The sequence below is a fragment of the Crocuta crocuta genome, unplaced genomic scaffold (assembly GCF_008692635.1).
Source record: "Crocuta crocuta isolate KB4526 unplaced genomic scaffold, BGI_CrCroc_1.0 scaffold516, whole genome shotgun sequence".
In the NCBI taxonomy this organism is placed as follows: Eukaryota; Metazoa; Chordata; class Mammalia; order Carnivora; family Hyaenidae; genus Crocuta; species Crocuta crocuta.
In genome coordinates this window covers 514,952-538,791 of record NW_027529538.1, presented here as the reverse complement: position 1 = coordinate 538,791, position 23,840 = coordinate 514,952, and the positions used below count along the sequence as shown (strand labels likewise).

General features: G+C 41.2%; 1 protein-coding gene across 8 annotated transcripts in view; it reads left to right on the top strand.

The window, feature by feature from the left end:
* The first annotated feature begins 487 nt into the window (after positions 1 to 487).
* LOC144229315 (thiamine transporter 2-like) overlaps positions 488 to 23,840 on the top strand; it is a 45,210-nt gene continuing 21,857 nt past the window's right edge. For 7 of the 8 annotated variants that reach the window (XR_013334453.1, XR_013334450.1, XR_013334452.1 and 4 more), the window contains exons 1-4: positions 562 to 650; positions 14,417 to 14,577; positions 16,588 to 17,401; positions 21,663 to 21,855. Coding sequence is in view for 4 of the 8 variants with exons in the window: in XM_077761328.1 (XP_077617454.1) it covers positions 14,428 to 14,577; positions 16,588 to 17,401; positions 21,663 to 21,855 (1,157 nt within the window). In the remaining 4 variants the exon portion in view is untranslated. The other variant, XM_077761327.1, reaches the window with a different exon arrangement.

The window sequence follows — 23,840 nt, the reverse complement described above, 5'->3', positions numbered from 1 at the left end:
GGGGTGGGAAATGCATCAAGCTGTGGAGCTAGGAATTCAAGTCAAACATCATGGAAGAAAGAGGCAAGTGTGTGCACTGAAAAACTCAACCCAATTAGATGGTCCAAAGGACGTACACCGTGACTTGCAAAAGACTCGTGGCATGAGATTAAAATATGAAGCTAGTAAAATAGTAGCAGGAGTGTGACTGACTGGTCTTGCCACTAACAAAAATAGGTGCTGAGAAAATCTGAAAACTTCTCCTCTCCAAGAAGCTGTTAAGATGATAGCCACAATCTATTTTTAAGACAAGGAAAAATCAATTCTCTGCAGATGCAAAGGCAGAGGTCTCATTAATCTGTCATAATGAACTCTGCTCGGTCCTTCCTGTCTGCTGCAGATTGCAGCGAGCCACCGCATGCCTCGTTGCTCAATCAAGACGTTCGGCAGGTGTTACAGACCTGCCCTAGAGACCTGCCCTACAGACTGGAACTTTAACATCGCGGATGATGGCGGCTGGCCCTGTGTCCCAGCGGAGCAGAGGACAGAACGCCACGCTCACCTTGTGAATTTCTTTTTCTTTTCTTTTTCTTTCTTTTTTTTTTTTTTTGCTGACTAATGTTCTCCTTTTGTGTAAAGCCTCCTGTTCTCTCGCTTTTAGGACCACAAAGGTAAGCCCTGACAAACTTTACTTTTCTGCTGGAGGAAGCAGCTGATGAAAGACGTCTTTCTAGTTTTTGCTTCAGACACTGGTTTCACCAAATAGGAGACCATGCTTGCTTCATCTTAGTAGGGTAAAATAAAATATGGAACATTATTCATTCCAGAGGGAAAAAATTAGAACAGAGAGGGCAATAGCAAAAGAATAATTTGTATAGAATTCTTATTTCTATTCCTTGTGATGGAGAAGGTACACGAAGCAAATAATAATGAAATGTCATTGGTTTGTATAATTTGCGCAAGGTTGGAGAGGGTCTGCAACATTTACTCAAAGTTGTATACTAGTAAGTGTAATAGTAAAGGCAAAGCATCTTTGAAACAACCTCAGTCTGCTAGCAGCATTCAGCAGCAGGCTGCAACAGAAGGGGTCTATGCCTCATAGCATCCAAAGGACAGAGCCAGCTGTCAATGCAGAAGCTCTTCCCCTATGTCTGAACTTTCAGTTTGGAAACCATTACAGCTGGGAATTAAGCACTACATCCCTGAAAGCCTGACAAATCTTAGATGCCGCTAGCAGTAAATGATCTCTTCATCCCAAAGAATAGCTTGTGGAGGGCTTAAACTACTCAACGGAAACCTCTGTAAATGTCCACTGAACTGATTTCAAGAATGCGTGCTGCATTACTCAGCCATGAAAAGAATGAAATCCTGCCATTTGTGACAAAATGGATGGATCTAGAAAGTACAAAGCTAAGTGAAATAAGTCAGAGAAAGACAAATTCCATATGATTTCATTTATATGTGGAATCTAAAACACAAAACAAATAAATGAGACAAAAAAGAAACAGATTCACAGATACACAAAACAAATGGTTGAGGGGGAAGGGCTGGGAAAGGGGCAAAATAGGTGAAAGGGATGAAGAGGTGCAAACTATCAGTTTTTAAATAAACAAACCATGTCAATGTATTGTACAGCATAGGGAATATAATCAATAATGTTGTAATGACTTTGTATGGTGACAGATGGCAACTATACATATTGTGAGGATCATTTCCTAATGGTATAAAAATATCAAATCACTGTGATGTACACCTAAAACTAATAGGATGTTGGGTGTCAATTGGGTGGCTCAGTTGGTTGAGCATCCGACTATGACTGAGGTCATGAAGTCTCAGTTCATGAGTTGAGCCCTGCATTGGGCTCTGTGCTGACAGCTCAGAGCCTGGAGCCTGCTTCAGATTCTGTGTCTCCCTCTCTCTCTCTGTTCCTCCTCCGCTCGTTCTCTCTCTCCCTCTCTCTTAAAAATAAAGATTAAAAAAAATTAAAGAAAAAGGGTCTGCATGCTGCATATATTAGCAGTAGAGATAATACATGACATTTAATGACACACACCATTTTAGATGGCAACCTTAAGCTGTACGCCACACAGTGGAAATTTGGGGAGGGGCCGGCATGGACAGAGGAGGTGGGAAACAAGACTGTAGAACAACTTGAAAAGAATAAGAGAAGGGAATTTCAGAGCAGCACGCCCCACCCTGCAGGTAAAAGATTTCAAGCTTTACATCCTTACAGAACTGGATTCTAAACTGCATGACCCCAGGCGAGAGCCACATTATCTCTCCCGGAATGTCTGCCTGCCCATCTGCCAAGTAGAGACAATATCTACTTTGTGAACTTTCTGAGGATTCAAAATAAGGCATTGAAAGCATGTAGTATAAATGCCTACCCAAGAAGGTATTCGGTTAAATGGCATGTACAGAGATATTATTTTTACGTGCTTGTTGATAGTATGTGTTAAGAAGCATTGATTTGGTTTTGATAGAGGATTGCATCCTTGGAGCACATGCTGAGCACTCAAAATCTCAGGACATGTGGACAGACCGGTAAAGCCAGATTCAAGTAGGTCGCTAGAAGTCATGATTATGAGTGGTTATTCAAAGGTACCAGAAAGAAGAGGTATCAGAAAAAGACAGGTTTCATTTGACTACCCATGTGCTTCCAGGGGGTATGGAAGGGCTTAAAGTCTTTTGTGGGCTGAAGAATTTCAGATATTTGGATGCATAAGTCATTTAAACAGTGTGGCCCTGCCACACTCACCTAGTGCAGCCCTAAACCTGGCAGCGTGCAGACCTAACCCTCAGGGGCTCCCTTTTGGGAAAGCGGTCTGGGCAGAGGTATAGGAGTGGTCCTCAGCTTGGCACTGGGGAGCATAGGAATTTGGAGAATCTCTGAGAAGCAGCTGAAAATTGCATCCAGGACTGTCCAGAACCTTCTCTTGGAAGGGGACTCCAGGAACTCCATGAAAGCTGGGGAAAACCCTGATGGAGAACTCAGCTATTCATCCAGTAGACGAGATAAGGAATGCAAAATCACCAACAGAAAAATGTACTCCAAAAAACCCCCTTAGAATGAGGGTCTTTTCCATACAGATGGGATCTAAGCATAGACAGGCAATGGAGCTTAAGGCATTGGTGTGATTATTGGAGAAATAATAAGGGAAAGAAAGAAAGAAGAAGGCTGGGATATTGTGGGGAAAAAAACAGAGATATCCCAATGGAGCTAAGGAATGGTACAGTCACAGTAGCTGGTGACATAAGCAAGAAGAGATGGTTGTAGACACAGCCAGATGACTGAATCCCTTATTAGAGAGAGAATACAGTATGGCCATGAGAATGGGGGGCTGAGATAGAATAGGAGAAAAAGGGTCCTCGGAAATGAGAAGCCTCAGAAAATGGGAAGATGAGACATATGTCAGGTGGATATTGAAGAACAATAAGATAACAGCAGGACTTGGGAGAAAAATTGATGTCAAGGATTTGGACAACCAAGGAAGAGAGATGGGGATGTCCATGATAACAGCAACTAGACCGCAAGAAAGTGGTCAAGTTAAGTGAGTTCCCAAAAAATGAACATTTTCATTTTCTCTCAAAGGGTTGGGAATAATTATCTGGAGGCATCATTGAGGGTCAAGGACAGTATCAAATGCCACATGCAAACACCTGAGATCACAGCTAGAAAATGATGAGGCTAGTATTTGATCTGAAGATCCTGGAAAATACTAGCAGCATAATGGTTCTCCTTATTAGTTGGGGCAAATCATTTCTATCTCCCTTCTCCCTCAATATCACCCCCCTCCATCTCTATATTCTTGCCTGATCCTCGCACTTTTGCCTATTTCTCTCCTCCTCTCTCCAAAGAAGCTGTAGTCCTCTCCCATCCCCACCAAGTGGGAGATTGGGTTTCTTCCACTAGATTGATCTCAGGTTTTCTCAAGCCAAAATTTAGAGGGTGGAGGAATTTCAACTTCTCCAGGACAGTGGAAATAGCTGCAGATCCATGGAAGTCATGGAGAAGAAAAGACCAGAAGTTCAGCTCTGAGTTCAGCTGTAGTTGTGCAACAACCCACGGTCAGGCTGAACAGAAATACAATGAATGAAAGAAGAGAAGGGGCTTCCAGATACTTCCCAGCATGGTTCCTCAAAGGCTCCACAGAGAGCCATTTCTTCAGCCACCTATACAGAAAGACCTAGAAAACCCTAGAAGCATTCCATACGAAAGAGCATATCCTTACTCTCTGTGAAGTAGAAGTAAATAGAAAAGAGACATCTCAACCTAACCACTGGCAAATAGTTTTCATTGTCATCATTCATCTTTACTGATGTAATTCAATGCCTATCATTGCCATCTACTCCACTTAAGTAAGAGCTTCATTGATAGAAATTGGATGAGCATTTACTTTCCCTCAAAGAAGAGGACAGTCAATCTAATAGGTCCCCAAAGAAATCAGTCTTCATGTGGGCCCACCTTATGAAGGGACAGAGTGAGTGGGTGGTAGATAACATGGAGTAATCTGGATGGCCATCCCTCCCAAAGCTCTTCGCCCACGGAAAGCCAAAATTCCGCCCAAGGTTACTCACTCTTTTCCAGGGAATATCATCTTCTGTGGTGAACATTATTTCTAAACTCCCTTCGAAGTGAAATCATCAGATGACTAGGTGATTATTACTAGCAAGTGTGTGTGAATACACTTATGGAAATACTTGTATCTGTCATTGTAGACTGCGCTGCTCCCGCTAAGAATACCAGAAGCCAAGTCCTTAACACATGAATTCTTTAACACAGCTCATCTATTTTCAGGCTTTGTTTTATATCTAAGACCACACACACACACACACACACACACTCCCTCTCCCCGTTATCTCAATGGTGAGCAGGACAGGAGGGACCTTGTGATTCAAGGAGAAAAGATAAACTCTGAGAGACTCAGGAGGGGAAGTCTACTCAGAAGGTAGATTTTTATCTTAAGTTCGTTCACCTCACAAACGTCTGTGCTTCCTTGTCTGTGCTTCCTTGTCCCTCGTTGGTTGTCCCTCGGCAGCTCAAGATTATCCCCACCATCACCACCCTCAGGGCCTCCTCCCTCCTGCATGCACAGAAGACCCCCTGGGGTGACATTTGCCTGAATTTGCTTCCGCTGTGTCCTTGCAGGTCAGCCTGCTCAAGAGAAGCTCCCCTGTGAGATTTGGAAGGTGGAAATTTTTTAAAAAGTGGCCAGGATTTTCCAAGGCAGTTACCTTAATTGCAGTAAAATCCAGTGTAGAATTCCTTCTCAGAGAGGCCTTCGGATAAATATAAATACTAATTCCCAAATAACATATAAATCCTAACTTCCTGAAGCCTGGAAGAATATTCTCTAACATACCTGGGTGTATAAAAATAAAATATGATTACATTTAAACAGTTACTGGGAAGTGTCAGATATTGCACTTTTAAACCCAGGAATGCAAGTGGAGATTTTTCCATAAATTCACATAGTGCTTAGATTATATGGGTCCTGTCAGAACTATTTTATAAAACACACTGGTTTTTGCCATTTTAACACATAATATATATAACTCCTATTGGCTCTATTGCTCTGGAGAACCCTGATGGATACAATAATCAGTCTTATACTATATTCTTTGATAGCACTAGGTAATTTATGCAAAAAAAATGTTAATTGAGGGCCTACTAAATACTAAGAATATAGTAGACTTGAAGATGGAGACATATCTTCTTTTAAAAGGAAAGAAATAGGGGCATCTGAGTGGCTCAGTGAGTTAACTGTTTGACTCTTGATTTCGGCTCAGGTCATGATCTCACAGTTCATGGGTTTGAGCCCTGCATCTGCCTTCTTGCTGACAGTGGGAGCCTGCTTGGGATTCTCTCTCTCCTTCTCTCTCTCTGCCTCTGCCCCCCCTCAAAAAATAAATGAATAAACTTAAAAAAAATGGGGGGGACGATTTGAACAAAAACCGTTAAACATATAGAGAGTAACAGAAGGAAAAAAACATTTTGGACATGGTGTTTTGAGAAGTCCTGTCTGAAAAAGGACATTTGAGAACAATCTGGACAAAGATATGGGGCACAGCCTTCAGGTGCTGGAAGGAAAAGTATTCCGGCAGGTGGAACGGGAAGATTCCAGGCCCCAGAAAGGAAGGGCATTTGACTCACCTGGCCATGCTCATTGCCAATGGTCCTGAAGGTTTTCCCGTGGAAAGTACTGTGAGCTGTCACTACCCAGCAGTCACGTTATCTTCCAGTCTCTACTTCCTTCCAGGAAAATGAAAAATTAGGACCAGATTGGTGTTTCTTTCCAAAATACTCACAGCAGCCCTGCATTCTCCGCCCCCCTCTCAAGGAACCTCAATGTACAAATAAAGACGCTGAGGAACATTCCAGCAAAGGAACTCATATGACTTTATTTAACCCAATGCTTCTGAACTTATTTGGTCTCAAAATTCTATGTCTATTAGTAATAGAATTTTATTTCATTGAAGACACTTTTAGAAATGCCAGACTCTAAAGAGCCCACTTACCTTTCAATTCTAAAGCTGTCTGAATAATGGGACATAAAAATCACCTCCCCTCCACCCCTGCTTTCCAGGTGACAGGCCCTGTGATTTCAAAAAAGAAGGGACTGAAGAGAGAACAGCTTTTAAATTTATTTCTGGAAGAAGAACCTTTCTTACATATAAATTCCTATGTGAAAAAAATAATAAAAAATAAATAAACTCCTAGGTGAACCACCAATAAATAGAACAGATAGAAATCAGAGATGTTTGGGCTGAAGCAAAGGTCTGGATTTGATGGGATATGATCTGCTCTCTGTCCCTGTGTGCCGAGATCACACTGCCCTCTAGTGTCTAATCTTCAAGGAGAGTAAAACTAAAACTAAGAAATCTCAAACTTCCAGCCTCAGAACTGACCCCAAACTGCTCTTTGCTAAGCTGTGACTCTCAGAATGAGATCCCCAAAAAATAGCCTCAGCATCTCCTGGAAAATTGTTAGAGATGAAAATTCTCAGTCTCAACGCTTCCCCACTGGGTCCTGCCGAATCGATGAGTGGGGAGAGACCCACTGGTTGGCGTTTAAGCACAGTCTCCTACCAACTTTTTTCTTTTGTATCATGTTGCTTTCTCTTAAGGTGTAAGAGTGGACTTGGGACAGGCTGTTGGAACCCGAAAATTCACAAAGGAGTTTCTATACGTGGCAGTTGTTCAACAGTTTTCACTTTATGCCATTCTTTCAGACTCAATGGGAGTTCCATCCATCCGAACAATACAATGGACCCAGTGTATTTGTAGCACTGCCATGAATAATCAAAGAAGGTTCTAGAATGAACTTGGTCATCTTTTCTTTAAAAGAAAATTTCTGCAGTGATTATGTCCATTGTAAAAAAGAGGGTGTGCATTGTGAAGTAGTAGTGAAATCCCTGTCGCACTAGCCGTGTTGACCATGTACGCAGGATGGTGTTTACATTGTTAAGTCTTTTTCTGGCCAGCCATGCTGAATTTATGCTCTGCTCAGACCATGGAGACCAAATAAAGGTGCATGAATGGATTAGAGCAATTTCCCTACTGCTACGATAAAACTGGCTTCCTTCTTTCCTTCCTTCCTTCCTTCCTTCCTTCCTTCCTTCCTTCGTTCCCTTCCTTCCCTTCCTTCCCTTCCTTCCCTTCCTTCCTTTCATGCTTTCCTTTCCTTTTATGCTTTCCTTTCTTTTTTTCTTCTTTCCCCAAGGGCTTCCTGAGTACTTGGGGTGGATGAGGACTCTGTTGGCTGAAAACAGGACCCTACCAAAGGTGTATCAGCCTTCTGTACAGGACACCACTTCATTGCCACCATGGCCCGCTTCTTTCTAAACCATGATAACTTGATAAAGAAGAGACTCTGTAAAAAGGAGAGCAGTCGTTATAAGCATCAGTACCTCAGTGGAAAAATCAATATAAAATAAACTTACAAGTAGAGTAATGACTAAGCCATAGGAAAATTTATAAATTTTTATTTAAAAAATACAGTTTGTGGAGCATCTGGGTGGCTCAGTTGGTTAAGCGTCCAACTTTTGATTTCAGCTCAGGTCATGATCTCATGGTTTGTGGTTTTGAGCCCCACATTGGGCTGTGCACTGACAGTGCAGAGCCTGCTTGGGATTCTCTCTCTCTCCCTCTCTCTCTGCCCCTCCCCTGCTCTCTTGCTCTCTCTCAAACAACAAATAAACTGAAAAAAAAAATAATTTTAAAGTTATAGTTTGCTTAGGCGGGTGACCTAAAAGGGTAAAGCACCCTATTATCATTTCTGGAATTCATACAACATTAAATTTTAAAAAACTAACATTTCAGTCTTTTATGAGAACATTTTGGGTTTTAAACAACCACCATATGGGGTAGAAGCAATGTTTATTACCTAGCTGAAGATATTTATAGGTAGCTACAAAAACAAACTGGAAGATTTCACTCTGCGTGTAAATAAAGATTCATTTTCCTCTTCACATTTAACAATAATGAAAGTATGAATACAAGGAAATCCAGGCTAGAATATATTAAGTGAAAATTTTTTAATGTGAAATGCATCATACATTTTGTCCAAATTGCCAAAAATTCATATTAGGTGTGTCAGAACCAATATCAGCTTCCGAGGATGATTGTAAAAAAACAAAAGTGCCAGAAAACTGGAGGGTTTAAAACAACAGAAATGTACTCTCTCTCTCTCATAGTTCTGGAGATGAGACATCTAGAACGAGGTGTCAGCAGGACCCTCCTCCCTCTGAAATCTATAGGGCAAGAGCCTTCCTTGCCTCAATTAACTTAAAGTGTTTTCTGGCAATCTTTACTGTTCGTTGGTTGGTAGATGCCTCTCTCCAATGTATTTTTTAGTTTATTTACTTATTTTAAGAGACATAGAGTGTGTGTGTGCTTGTGTGTGTGTGAGCAGGGGAAAGACAGAGGGAGAAGGGGAGAGAGAGAGAGAGAGAGAGAGAATCCCAGGCAGGCTCTGACGTGGGCCTCCTACTCACGAACAGTGAGATCATGACCTGAGCTGAAATCAAGAGTTGGATGCTTAATGGACTGAGCCACCCAGGTGCCCCTGCTTCTCTCCAATCTTTGCCTTTGTTGTCACATGGCCACCTTCTCGCTGTGTGTCTTTGTATCTGTGTTTCTCCTTAAGCATCTCAGTCATATTGGAATAAAGACCCACCCTATTCTAGGATGACCTCATCTTAACTAATTATATCTGCAACAACCTTGTTTCCAAATAATTTCCATTTTGAGATGCTGGGAGTTAGAACTTCAACATATTTTCTTTGATGGGGGGGGGCACGATTCAGCCCAGAACAGTCCATCTTCTGGCCTCTCAAAATTCACATCCTTCCCACATGCAAAATTACATTCACCCAATTCCCAACATTTCCAAATGTCTTCACCATCCCAGCATCCACTCTAAGTCCAGGCTTTCATCAATTCAGAGTCCCAGACTTCATCATCTAAATCACACAGATCCATATGGGTGAGACCTAGGGTATGTGATTCATCCTTTGATAAAACTCCCCCTCATCTGTGAACCAGAGAACAAGGTATCTGCTTACAGAATGCAATATCACCAGATAGGGTAGACATTTTCTTTCCAAATAGGAGAAATTGAAAGGAAAAAAGAAAGAAAAAACCAGGAGAAATGGGTCCTAAGGAAGTCTTAACAATTATCAGGGCAAGTTCAATCAGATTTCAAGCCCTGAGAATAATCCTGTGTGGCTCGATGCTCTGTCCTCTGGGTCTGATAGGGTGGCAGCCTCCCCATGTTGGCCTTGAGGGGATCTCATCAGCCCCAGTTTCTACATCTGTGCCTTTGCCTTCAGAGTCATTCTTTTCTCATTTCATGCCGCCCCTGCCCCTGTTAGTCCAAGCTGGTAGTGATTCTGTGGATATAAAATTCTCAAAGATCTGTCAGAACCCTGTGCCATTCAGAGAGGCTCAAACCATCAGACCAGAGAGACCTCCACGGAGCTTTCCTGGAGAACGCCAGCTCCATTCCCAGCTTCTGCTAAGATGCTTCATTGCATCCATTAACCACACACCTGAGCTCTTTAGCAATGACTGTCCAGCTACGTTCTTGGTGCTGTTTGTAACATATCCCATCTAGATGGGCTGAGAATCTTCCAACTCATTGAGGAGTGGTTCCTTTTGCTTTGCCGTTCCTTCCTCAGTTTCTTTCCTTTCCCTCATATTTTACTGTAAGCAGCAAGAAGAAGCCTGGCTGCACCTCCAACACTGCTCAGAACTCTCCAAGCAAAATATCCAGTTTTGTTGCTTTACAACTTCTATTTTCCTTCCAAAGACAGAACATAATTCAAACATGTTCCCTGCCGTTTTCTAATAAAAATCACCTTTCCTCCAGTGTCCAATAACACGTTTCTCCTTTCCATCTGGGACATCACCAGAAGCACCTTTACCATTTCTATTTCTAGCCACATTCTGTTCCTGGTGCTATATGTCCTCTTTAAGACAATAGACCCTTTCTCCGTAGCCCTCCTCTCTTCCTTCTGAGCCCTCAACAGAATTGCCTTAAACAGCAGTATTTCTACCAACAATCTCTTCAAGGCATTCTAAGTTTTTTCTATCAAAACCTCAAAATTCTTCTAGCCTCTACCCATTATCCAGTTCCAAAGCCACTTCCACATTTTTACATATTTGTTACAAACCACATCCCTTCTCAGCACCAACACTGGTATCAACAATTCATTAATCCTCATGATTTCTTGGATGCAAGGGAAGCGTGCCTTTGAAATGAGTCCCTAGCCCTGCCTGACAGCCTCCAAGCAGCAAGTTGAGTGATGTGGCTGTTGAAAGTCAACTAGAAAGAAATCTGTCAAATCACCATTAAAAATGATGAGGCTACGTGGTCAGTGTGTATTAACCAACACTGCTGGTTAAAAAGGGCAGAGCAAGGTCCAGATGGAAAATGTTGCATGGAGAGTGCATTTAAGTAGTCTAGATTTTAAAAAACAACATTTAAAAAATTATTTTAGTGTTTATTTATTTTTGAGACAGAGCATGGCAGGGGAGGGGCAGAGAGAGAGGGAGACAGAATCTGAAGCAAGTTTCAGGCTTTGAGCTGTCAACGTAGAGCCCAATGTGGGCTCAAACTCATGGACTGCAAGATCATGACCTGAGCTGAAGCTGGACACTTAACTGACTGAGCCCCCCAGGCGCCCAAAAAACAACAACACTTTTAGTACTGAGTCATGGTGAGCTGGATCATAGAGATCATTTTCTCTTAATTCTTTAAAAAGTATATACAGTAAATGATCACTAATTTAGAGGAGAAGGTAAATGAATTTAATAAAACATCTGCATGGAGAAGAATAGGTGTGGACGGCATGTATTTAGAGCAGAACCCAACTAAACTGATTAAGTGTTCTCTGTAACGGCCCGACCATAAAGGCCAGGTTAAAAGGCAAATATGTATGATTTATGACCTCTCATATGTAAGTTAGTATTTATAAAGGGCTTAATGACAATTTAAGTCCTTAAAGAAATAGTTTTCCTTGCAAATCTAATTCTCAAACTGAAAACTTACTTTTCCAGTGTCTTCTTATTCTCTTGAAATAATTTTGAAATTATTTATTATACATTTTGTACTGACGATCAACGATTCAACTTGGCTGGGACTATCATTATGAACCATTAATTTTATCAGCAATTTATTGGTCTTGTGATTTCCTGAGTCATGGGACTAGACCAGATTCTCAAAGACAGGCTAGGGGGAAACCCTGGTATTTATTGCGTTAGGCAGAGCCCCGAGTCCTCTCCTGTTGACCTCATTTACTCCTCGGAAACACTAGAGTAGATCATTGTTACCTTCTTGTAATCAGTGGGACTCAGAGAGGCGAAGGGATTCGGGTAAGTTCAGCCAGCTATGGTTAGTACAACAGGGAAAGCATATATCAGAAGGCCCACATCACAGTAATAGCTGGGGTGGTTATTAGATGCCCACCCAGTGCCCCCAGTACCCCAGTTCCACGAAGTGGCTTCAGGCTCCTCACCTGAAGCAGCTGAAAGAGACCTGTGTCCTGAAACAGAAGGCCACTGCATTACCACACCCAGAACCCTCAGGAAGACTAGAAATTTGCATTTGGACAGAACTCGGAGCAAATCAAAGCATCAGTCTGGTAAAGTTTTAACTGATTTCCAATGACCTTTGAAGCAACAGGTTAAAAATCAACTAAGAATTATCACCTGCTTGAACTATTAACAACCACACCACTAAGATAACCTGGGATTGTAAATTCAGTAGTTTGCCCTTTTAAATCAGTAACTCCACCATTAATTTTAAAAAGAGAAAAATGCCTTGGGATTAAAAAACGAGGTCTGAGGAAGGAATGTTTGCAATCTTTCATGTTGGGTTCTTCGCTCTCTTCAATCTCAGCAGAGACCTCATATCAAGGAATAGTGTTCGCCTGGTGTTTCAAGTTTCTTTCTAGGGAGCCATTAGTTTTCCACAGGCTGTAAGGAAAGTTGTCCAATCTGAAAGGTCTATGCAAGCAAAACACCACAAAGATCAAATCACACTGTCCTTTTGCAATAAGTGAAGATACCAGCAGGGGGCGAACTTGGAGCCCATCCTTACACCAGTAGTCCAAATTCCATGTTCAAGTTTGTTTTAGCTATTTCTCCTTATGACCACTTGTTATGTGAATCTTTCCATTGCGATGGTAACAGGTTCCATATCTAGTCAAACCAACCAATCCACCCATTTTGAGATCAACATTCTTTGACACACTGGCTGCCAACATTTGGGGTAGAATGGGAAATCATCCACCTGCACAGGTGAGGAAAACTGAGGCCTCTGACCATTAAGAGACGTGTCCAGTTCACACAACTCGAAAGTGGATTGGAGATCTGAATTTGCTCAACTGCAAAGCCCGTGTTCTTCTCACCAGGAATCTCCTTCCATTATTTCAAAAAGTAACTTCCATATTCCTGAAAATCAAATGGTGGCTTGTAGTTCCCACTCCAAAGAACAACTTTAAATAACCAAAATACTTGGGAACCATCTCATTATTATTTGAATTTTTCTTCTCAGAAAACCTGTTTGGTCCAATGCATGTACTTTCAACAAATATTTCTGGGAGACATTTGATGTATATGACTCTGTGCTAGACTCAGTGATAGAAAGGAATCCCTGCCCCCACAGAACTCCCAGGCTAACTAGCAGATGTGCATGTCAATACATCAGTGCTTCTGAAAGCCATTCATACTACAGACTGCATAACATGTACTAATGTGTGTAATCTTCACAACACTAGGCAGGTATTATTAACCCTATTTACAGATGAGAAATCTGAGATACCGAAGTGATCCAGTAACTTGCCAAAGTTTACATGGCTGTAAGTAGCAGAGAAAAATTTGGACCGTATTGACTCCAGAGCCCTGCCCTTGACCTCCAGGCCATAATGCCTCACCAGGGCTGTAACTCAGACAAAGCATAGACTAAGACAGGAAAGCAGCTAGAGAGGGTTGGGAAGCTTCCCGAAGGAAACGGTCAATGCCTGGGAGAGTCAGTTTCTCTCAGAGCAGTGGATTGCCTTTCTACAGGCTACCCATGTCTTCCTTCAGTCAGCCAACTGAAGGTTTATCCTCTTGGACTAAGTTCTGACATTTCAGTATTAGCAACATAAGTGGGAAAAAATAGAGCAGGAACAAAATATCAACTCAGTAAAATACTTTTAAGTACAATTGAATTTCACCTATGATGCAACATTGTCATGTAACTCTTCTGAAGATAGGTATTAAAAACAAACCAAATCACCTGGGTGGGTGACAGTTTTAATTAGGTGAGCCTTCTGACACTAAACCAATGTTCACTTTGAATTCAATACTTAGACAAAGTAAAGGATTTATCTGCTTTATAAATCTTTACTCCCCCAAGGGCTATTTTATTCACCACTTTAAAGCACTCATTAAAATGAGTTTCCAGGTCATCAACTGCTACAGGGAAATAGACTCACGATAGGGAGCATGAAGCAGATGTTTGCTTAGCAACTGTGTCTATCAAAATTCCACCAATCTTATCTTAGCCCAAGACTTCTGCCTTAGGAGAAATTCCCTGACTTTTTTTCTACTGTGAAAGTTTACAGGAGAGCGTGACTGACTGCCTTGTTATGCTGGGGGAGTAGTTTTTCAACAGTGACCTTGCCCTTCCAGTTGGGATGAAATTTAATCCCTACTGCAACGTTTTCAAGTAATCGTTAGTTTTCTCTTTAAACCAAGAAGCGCAAAGACACGACTCAAGTTCCTGTGTTTTGACCTGTGATATCTATTCACTGTCGCAATGATTTTCAATTTTTCCTTTTTAAGACCAAAGGACAAGTGAAACATGGGCAAGGGAACATAAGTTTTATGAAAATAAATGATCAATCCTCCGACTTGCTTTTTTTTTTCTTTTTTTTTTTTTTTGCAGTGTAACCATCCATGAATTGTTGCCGACCATCACCCAGCCGTTCCTGGGTTTTCCCCACAGTCAGCCTCTGCTGCTTTGGATTTTTCTCAATGATGAAGCCATCAGAGCCTTTTGTTATTCCTTATTTAGCAGGACCAGATAAAAATATAAGCCTCAGCACGGTAAGATTACTAACATGCTTATCTTAGTTTTATGTCTTGTTAAAACTGATGTCTAAAGTTTTGGGTCAAAGCAAATTATCAGAACTTCTTACAAAACTCAAATGCGAACAAACGGGTCTTCATATCTCCTGTATATTTTTCGTGCAAAAATGTAAACCTTTTGGGTACAACAAAAAATGGTGTGATTTCAAAACAACCTTTCAGCTGTACAAAAATAATACTCCAAAAAATATTTTTGTACAAAAATAATATAATAATAATACTACATTATCGCTTACTATCACAAACCTTTTAAAATAACCCACCCCTAGTTATAAATACAAACCTTGCAGTATAGTATAAGACTTGGAGGGGAAACGTTACGAAAAAGCATCTGAGAAAGTCCCCGAAGATTTTTTTTTCCTCTTTACATATAAATATTAAGGCTGTTGTTAGCTTTTAGTCAGGTCAGAGGATCTAATCCTAAAGGATCCTATTAGTTAGTGGTTCTCAAAGTGTGGTCCTCGGACCAGTGCACCAGCGTCCCCTGGGAACTTGTTAGAAATGTTTATTTTTCAGACTCCACCCCAGATGTACGGAGTCTGAATGTCTGGTTTTCAACAAACCCTCCAGGTGAATCTGATCTGCACTAAAATTTGGGAATCGCCACTTTAAGCCACCAAACAGTAACAAGATCAGACAAAGCACTGCATCAGTTCGATTTCTTCAGGAAAATAAATGTCACACCTGTTACGGACATAACAATTGTATCCCTCTTGGCCACCCTCTCCCAGCAACCATTCTTATGTCCCTACCCAACCCCAAGGAAACTGCCTTCTAAACCAATCCACCATTTTCCCTCCCAATAAAAAAAAGCACGTGCCAATCTTGAATGCCTTTACGTGCAAACAGGTTTGACTGGGAGAGCTCTGGGCTAGATTTAAACTCCAGAGATGGTCACAAAAAAAGCAGATCTGGAATGTATCTTCTCTTGGGTTAGTGACTACCCCTGAGTGTCAGGAAGAACAAGAATAAAGTTCTACCAAACTGTGAAAACACTTAAGTAAAAAGTGACCTAGGAACACAAGGGGCAAGTCACAGATTAGGTCAAAACAAAGGACACTCTTAGGCTCAATAAGTCAGTGGGTTTATGTCAGTGATCTGAGATCCTAGGATTTGAGTGGGCCAGGGAGACCCCAAAAGAGGGTTTACCAGCCTTCTTTACTTCATCTTCTATCTGCTATAGATTCCACTTAAAGAAGCTGAAATAATCATATACTATCAATGGGCTCAGATGATTTGCTGATATAACCAGTGTTCCCTGGAAAATCATGGCCAAAGCTGATTTGAACAAGAGAGAGACAAGATGCTAAGCAGTTTGGTTTGGGTTTTGATGCCTCCAAAGCAGCCCAAGAAAGTAAGGCCAAGAATGCAGAAGAACCGAAGAACAGATTCCTTCTTCTGACATTGAGTCTTGAACTGGCCATTTGTTCCTTATTTTCCTGATCACCCAGATGATAACCTGATGGTCTGCACATTTTACACACTGATGTAGATCAAAGGTAAATATGGTCAGGTTCTGCCAGTTCCTGAAACACTCCTTTTAACCTTGTTGAAGAACAGGAAACTATTTTAAATGTACAGGAACAGCACCCGAGCAGCCCTAAACTGCCTGGGAAACACTGTCGAGCTTAACCTATGCATTACGGCCTCTTTTCTCAGCCTCAGTAGCATATGCAGATCATACTAGATTTTAAAAGTGTAAGATGCAGATAACTAAGAACTTCCTCTTTATACCTGGAGGAAGGAATCTACATGTTATGAATTTCCATGATATCTGGACTTCCTCTCCTTGAGCTTCAGTTTCCCATTGCTTTCCATCGTATTGTCAGAAAGTCCTGCGAAGTATAAATTGATGGGGGCCCAGCAATGGTTTCCTAGGATTGATACATGTCATCTGGATAAAATATGTCAGGTGTGTTTCACTTCCTCATGCCTTTGTCCTCATACCCTCCCTGTTGAATCTCGCAGATCACAAATGAGATCTTTCCCATCTGGACCTACTCTTACCTGGCCCTCCTGCTCCCAGTGTTCATCCTCACCGATTACGTCCGCTACAAGCCAGTCATCATCCTACAAGGGATCAGCTTCATCATCACCTGGCTGCTACTCATATTTGGTCAAGGATTAAGAGCTATGCAGGTGCTAGAGTTCTTCTATGGGATGGTCTCTGCCACCGAGGTGGCCTACTATGCCTACATTTACAGCGTGGTCAGCCCAGAGCACTACCAGAAAGTGAGCGGCTACTGCCGGAGTGTCACGCTGGTGGCCTACACGCTGGCCTCGGTGCTGGCCCAGCTCCTGGTGTCCCTGGCCAGCCTGTCTTACTTTTACCTCAACGTCATATCCTTGGTCTCCGTCTCTGTGGCCTTTCTTTTCTCACTTTTCCTACCGATGCCTGAGAAGAGCATGTTTTTTCATGTAAAACCCAGCCAAGGAGCCCCTCCCCAGCCACCAGGAAAGGATGCTTTCTCAAAGGAACCACAAAAGGATCACACACCAGTCTGCAAAGGATTATTCACCTTTTCAGGGAACCTGGGTGACAGTCCATTGAGCAGTCCGAAGCCAGAAAATGTAACATTGAGAGTTTTTGTGCAGTGGTTCCAAGATTTGAAGGGTTGTTACTCCTCAAGGCATCTTTTTTACTGGTCCCTGTGGTGGGCCTTCTCCACGGCAGGTTTTAACCAGGTTCTGAACTACGTTCAAATCCTGTGGGATTACAAGGCACCATCCCAGAGCTCTGCAATTTATAATGGGGCAGTAGAAGCCCTTGCAACCTTTGGAGGTGGGTCCACCAGACTTTCTCTCTTCAATGTGTGGGAAATATATTTTTTCAAATCATAGTCTTGGAGGGATTGGTTGTAGAGGTTTCAGTAGTGAATACCAAATATTTTGAAAAAGAAAAGTATTTCTGTCACAACATTTTTTTAAAAAATATTTTTATTTATTTCTAGGAGAGAGAGAGAGACAGCGTGAGCAGGGGAGGGTCAGAGAGAGAGGGAGTCACAGACTGAAACAGGCTCCAGGCTCCGAGCTGGCAGTCAGCACAGAGCCCGACGCGGGGCTCGAACCCATGAACCGCGAGATCATGACCTAAGCGAAAGTCGGACGCTCAACCGACTAAGCCACCCAGGCGCCCCCTGTCACAACATTTTTAAAAGGCAATGAATATAAGGGAAGATTGATGAAGCTATCCATGGAAAATAGTTTAACCCATACCTAAAAATAGGGACTGCGAATTTCTGTCCCACTGGCCAAAGCTGGCTTGGCCATAAAGAGTTGAACAGTTTAAGGTAAAACTACCAAATCATTTTCCTCTCTGACCTCTCTGTAACACTAGCCTTTAAACTATGGTTTGCAAACCATTAATAGAAGTGGGCAAACAGGGGTGCCTGAGTGGCTCAGTCAATTGGGCATCTGGCTTGGCTCAGGTCACGATCTCATGGTTCACGAGTTCGAGCCCCATGTCAGGTCCTGTGCTGGCAGCTCAGAGCCTGGAACCTGCTTCATAGATTCTGTCTCCCTCTCTGCCCCTCTCCTGCTCATACTCTGTCTCTCTCTCTCTCTCAAAAATAAATAAAACATTAAAAAAATTAAAAAACAAAAAAGAAGTGGGCAAACAATGGCCCATGGCCCACCAGAGCTAATAGTTTTTACATTTTTAAGAGGTTTTAAGGGGAAAGAACAATATATGACAAGAGTTGTAAAAATAATAAATCCAGGCAAGCAACCGAAGAAAAACAAAGAAGGCTATGTGGCCCACAAGCCTAAAATATTTACTATTTGGACCTTTATAGAATATAGATCTTGAAATTAATGTAGTGGAATCTAACCAGCATTTTAAAATCAAAGAACAGAACAGAAAAATTTAGAATGGAATGGAATGGATTGGAATGCAATGCAATGCAGTGCAACCAAAAGAAATGGAACAGAACGGAATAGAATAGAATAGAATAGAATAGAATAGAATAGAAGAATAGGAGAATAGGGAGCATAATGGCTTATTAGGATAAGTTTCATTTCATAAAAATTCTGTTTACACACACATGTAAATGTACTGGTGCATATAAAATATTTTTTTTCAGTTTATGGTCAAAGAAGTTTGAAAGCTACTGTCTTAAGAGCTATTTTATCATTTCAAAAGTTCCCATTAAGGCAACTTAAATAATATATTTATATATTTCCTTCACTCTTCATGGGCATTTTCCAAAGCTTGTTGTCTTCTAATTAAGATTATTTTCCATACTCAGCCTCCCCATTCCTTACCAAATCCAAATATTTGCTAGAATAATAGTGAATCCAGACCAGATTCTTACAATCTTCTACCCTATCTCTTCTCTGCAGCCAGGTTATTGTATTGTATAATTTTCTCTCTGGCCTTTCATACATATTATACTTTCATTCAAATATTTAGTAAGAGCCAGTAAGCACTGTGTCCCTCCACAATAGCCCTGAATCTTTGATTCTGGAGAAAATGGCAGCAAAAGACAAAGAGTAGTAGGAAGGGGGACATACAAGGTATGACATGGTGGCAGAGGCGGGCCTTTCAAGAGAATATGTGTGTTCCTGAGTATTTATTGCTTCTGCTTGGGCTGACTGGTAAGTGTCTGTTTCAACCTTATTTACCCATAGATGGATTTCTGATACTGCATTTTGTCCCACAGGAAAGAGGCAACAAGACTGAATGACCTTGAGAAGGTCTCTGGGGGATTGAGTGTTTCCAACTTCTGCCACTGGATTCACCCTTCAATCCTGTCCCAGGCTTTGTCCTTTTGAAAAATTTCCCTCCTGGCTGAGAAGCTACAGCAGTTTTGGGGGATTCTAGATTCTTGTCCATGGACTCTTCGTTTTTCTCAGAACATATTTTGTACAGTTTGAAATACTTGTCCAAAAGGAGTGAGCTGAAGAGAGTGAGGGAAGGTGGGCTGACACAAGAGTTAATGTTCTAAAGTCAGAAGGGTAGAGCCCAGAGCCGTCTTTGAAGTGAGCCCAACAATGCACATGGGTTTTCCTGACATAACAAAGCTTTCACATCAAATAAGACTTTGAAGATATTATTTTTGAAGTTGGGGTGTTCCACACCCACATATTTATTGAACATTTCAGGGTCCATTGTTGAGGTAATATTCTTCTCATTTCCCTTTCTACAAAATTCCATTTTGGCTCCTAGAAACCTGTTCTAGGATTTGTTTACCTTAAACCTGTTTCCTCTCTAAGGACTTGCTCCTGGAGAGAAGAGGGGAAAAAATCCTCTTCTCTTCAGATAATGTGTAGAAAAGGTAAAGTGTTCATAAAATTTATTCTTTAAAAGCCCCCTACACACAACTATTCCTTAGTCTCTTTGACATAGCAAAGATCCTAATTAGTGTCAAATTTTTAGGCAAAACCAGGTGAAGTAGGAGTGGTTTGCTGATTTAAGACCTCGTGTAAAGCAAGGTTAAGCCATGTCTTTAAGAAAGAAAGCTAAAGGTAGTAAGAAAGCTGACATATAATTTCTTTGTTCACAGCACATTATAGGAACATATTATAAGTACGTGTATATAGTGCACATTATATGGATTTGTCCTAAGGATACGTCTTGGGGCTACATGTTGGGCATAGGTCAAAGTTTCTCATCCTCAATAATATTGGCATTTTGGATGGGGAAATTCTTTGTCGTGGGGGGGCTGTCCTGTGCATTGTAAGATGTTCTGCAGCATCACTGGTTTTAACCCACCAGATCCTGTTAGCATACCACCACCACCACCACCACCACCACCACCACAAACACCCCTGCCAAGTCATGAAAACCAAAGTTGTCTTCAAATATTGCCATCTGTCCCCTGAAAGGCAAAACACCCATATGAGGACCATTAGGTTATGGTTTGTTTACATTTGAATTAGTCTGTGTTTTTAAAATCCTTATCACACTCTTATTAAAACTATAAATTGATAGATCCCATTTCTCCAGTAGGCTGTACTATTTCCAAGAGCAAGGATCCAAAATTTACCACCATATTTTCCCACAGTGAAGCTCCAAACATTCGATGGGTGAGTAGGTGAATGAATGTGTGAACAGGTCAAAAGGGGAATGGTCAAACCAACAAATGGTGGGAAAGTGTCTGGAGAGAATTCTTTAAAAGAAGTTTGGTATCTGTCAGGAACTTGAGGAAATTTTTAAATCAGTGTTATAGAAAAGATAAAGTAAACAGAGACAGGGACACAGCGAGAGTCTTGCTAGAATATCCATAATATGGCATAGAGAAGGACATGGCAACAGTAGCGGGCATTCAGTTTGAAGAACTGGAGTCTCACTAAGTCACCAAGTATTCCCAATTTACCATTCCTTACACTTTGCTTTGTCTTGACTGAACTTTAGTCAGGTTCCTCTACTTACTACAGTTCCCTGGACATTCTGCCTCCTCCAACTCTGCGCAAACACAACACAACATGGAATGTGCCCCAGCCCCCATCGGTTTCTCCTGAAGATTAGCCAACCACAGCAGGACACTTCCGTCAGACTCCCCTGATCATTTCCCCTTCCTTGACTAGCTTCCCTTTCAAAGATCCTTCTTCCGTCTGCTTGCCCTACAGTGAAGGATTACCCTATAAAAGAAAATCCTATTTCTGTCTGATTTCAAGATGCTTGCAGATTTTTGGCAATCAGAATGTTCAATTGCAAGTCTTTCTTCTAAATAAAGCCTCTCTCTATCAAAGTCTGAATTTGTTTTTGTTTGACACCAGATTTCTGAGCCGGAGTTTTATCTTCGCAAAGGGAAGAATAAAGAAAAAAAAAAGGCTCTATGGGTCCATTCCAGTCTGTGATTTCCAGACATCCAAATTCAGTTGACCTATTTCAACCTTTAAGAGGAAAAGATATGCACACTTCACAAAGCTGGATCAAGTGATTTTCATTTAATCAATGTTCACAATAAGTCAATATTTTTCTTTACCAAAGCCTAGAAATGCTTCAATTTCTATCCAATGTGAATTTTAACAAAGCAGTACGCTACTGCGTTGTGCGTGGAATGGCAAGATGTAATATATGTTGATTCCTTTCTTTCCAGGGGCTCTGGCAGCCTTCACAGCGGGCTGTGTGAAAGTCAATTGGAATCTTCTGGGAGAGCTGGCTCTGGCGATGTTCTCAGCAGCAGATGCAGGTTCTCTGCTTCTCATGCATTACACAACTAATATTTGGGTGTGCTATGCTGGTTTTTTGATATTCAAGTCAAGTTACATGCTTCTCATAACGATAGCAGCGTAAGTAATTATCATGTCTTCCTTTATCTAAATCTGAAGCAACAAAATACATTTATTTATTCTTCCAGTTCTTCTGAATGGTATTTACAATGTTATATTTAATGCTTAATATAAGAGACAACGGGGTGGGGGTGGGAGGCACCTGGGTGGCTTAGTCGGTTAAGCTTTGGACTCTTGGTTTCAGCTCAGGTCATGATCTCACTGTTTTTGAGCTTGAGCCCTGTGTTGGACTTCACTAATAGCCTGGGGCCTTCTTGGGATTCTCTATCTCCCTCTTTCCCTGCTCCTCCTTCTAAACAAACAAACAAACAAATAAACTAACTAACTCACTAACTCACTAACTAACTTAAAAAATAAGAGACAATAGAACTATATTCTTATTTTAACCCACTTTCTCTTGGGACTTGATTAAAGTTATTAATCAGACAGAGAATTCAAAGTTCTCACAAATAATAAATAGTGATATGCTCTTACATTTTGATTTTTTATCTTTCCTATTTTTTATTTACTTAATGGAACAATCTTATTGATTTTTTTCTTTTGTGGTCCTCTTTTTTTAATTTTAGAAAAACACAACATGAGGGGCGCCTGGGTGGCTTAGTCGGTTAAGCATCCGACTTTCGCTTAGGTCATGATCTCGCGGTTCGTGGGTTCGAGCCCCGCGCCGGGCTCTGTGCTGACTGCCAGCTCAGAGCCTGGAGCTTGTTTCAGTCTGTGACTCCCTCTCTCTCTGACCCTCCCCTGTTCACGCTGTCTCTCTCTCTCTCTCTCCTAGAAATAAATGAAAAACATTAAAAAAAATTAAAAAAAAAAACACAACATGAGATCTATGCCTCTTAGCCGACTTTTAAGTGTACACTACAGTATTGCTATTTATAGGCACAATGTTGGACATCAGACCGCTAGAAATTATTTATGTCGCATCACTGGAAGATACGTATTTACACACATTAAGTAGCAACTCTTCATGTCCCCTGCACCCAGCTCCTGGAAACCACCATTCTATTCTTTGCTTCTATGAATTTGATTACTTTCGACAACTCACATAAATGGAATCATGCAACATTTGTCCTTTTTTGACTGACATTTTATGTAGCAGAATGTTCCCAAGCTTCATCCACATTGTCCCATGTGGCAGGATTTCCTTCTTTTTAAGGGCAAATAATAGTCATCTGTATGTATATGCCACATTTTCTTTATTCACATCTGGCTATTGAGAATAGCTCTGTAATAAACATGGGAGTGCTCATATCTCTTCTAGATCCTAATTTCAATGATTTTGGATACATACTCAGACGTGGGAATTTCTAGATTGTAGGGTAGTTCTATTTTTATCTTGATGAGGAACCTCCATACTGTTTTCCATAGTGGCTGCACTATTTTGTATTCCCACCAGCAGTGTACCAGTGTTCCAATTTTTGCACTTTGATTTTGGTGGGGGTTTTTTTGCAACATAATATAAAAATATGTGATTATATCTAAATTTTGGCTAAGTTAGAGGCACCTGGGTGGCTCAGTCGGTTAGGCGTCCGACTTCAGCTCAGGTCATGATCTCATGGTTTCTGGGTTCAAGCCCCACATTGGGCTCTGTGCTGACAGCTCAGAGCCTGGAGCCTGCCTCCGATTCTGTGTCTCCCTCTCTCTGCCCTTCTCCCACTTGTGCTCTGCCTCTCCCTGTCTCTCAAAAATAAATAAATGTAATAAATAAATAAATAATAAATTTTGAGTAAGTTAGTTTTCACTCCCAATGTTCTATACCTGCTTGAATATTCATAGCACACCTATTTCATTTTGAAACAAATTATCAACCAATCAAGGAGCAGTTGTAGAGGAGAAGCTGTTCTATAAAACTGCACATAAATATAATAAACGTTAAATCATACAGTGGTTTAAACATGGAAGTATTTGATCTAGATTAACTAAAAAAGAAAGAAAATGAGCTAAAGAGGTGATGGGTGTTGCATAGAGAATACCTAAAGGATTAG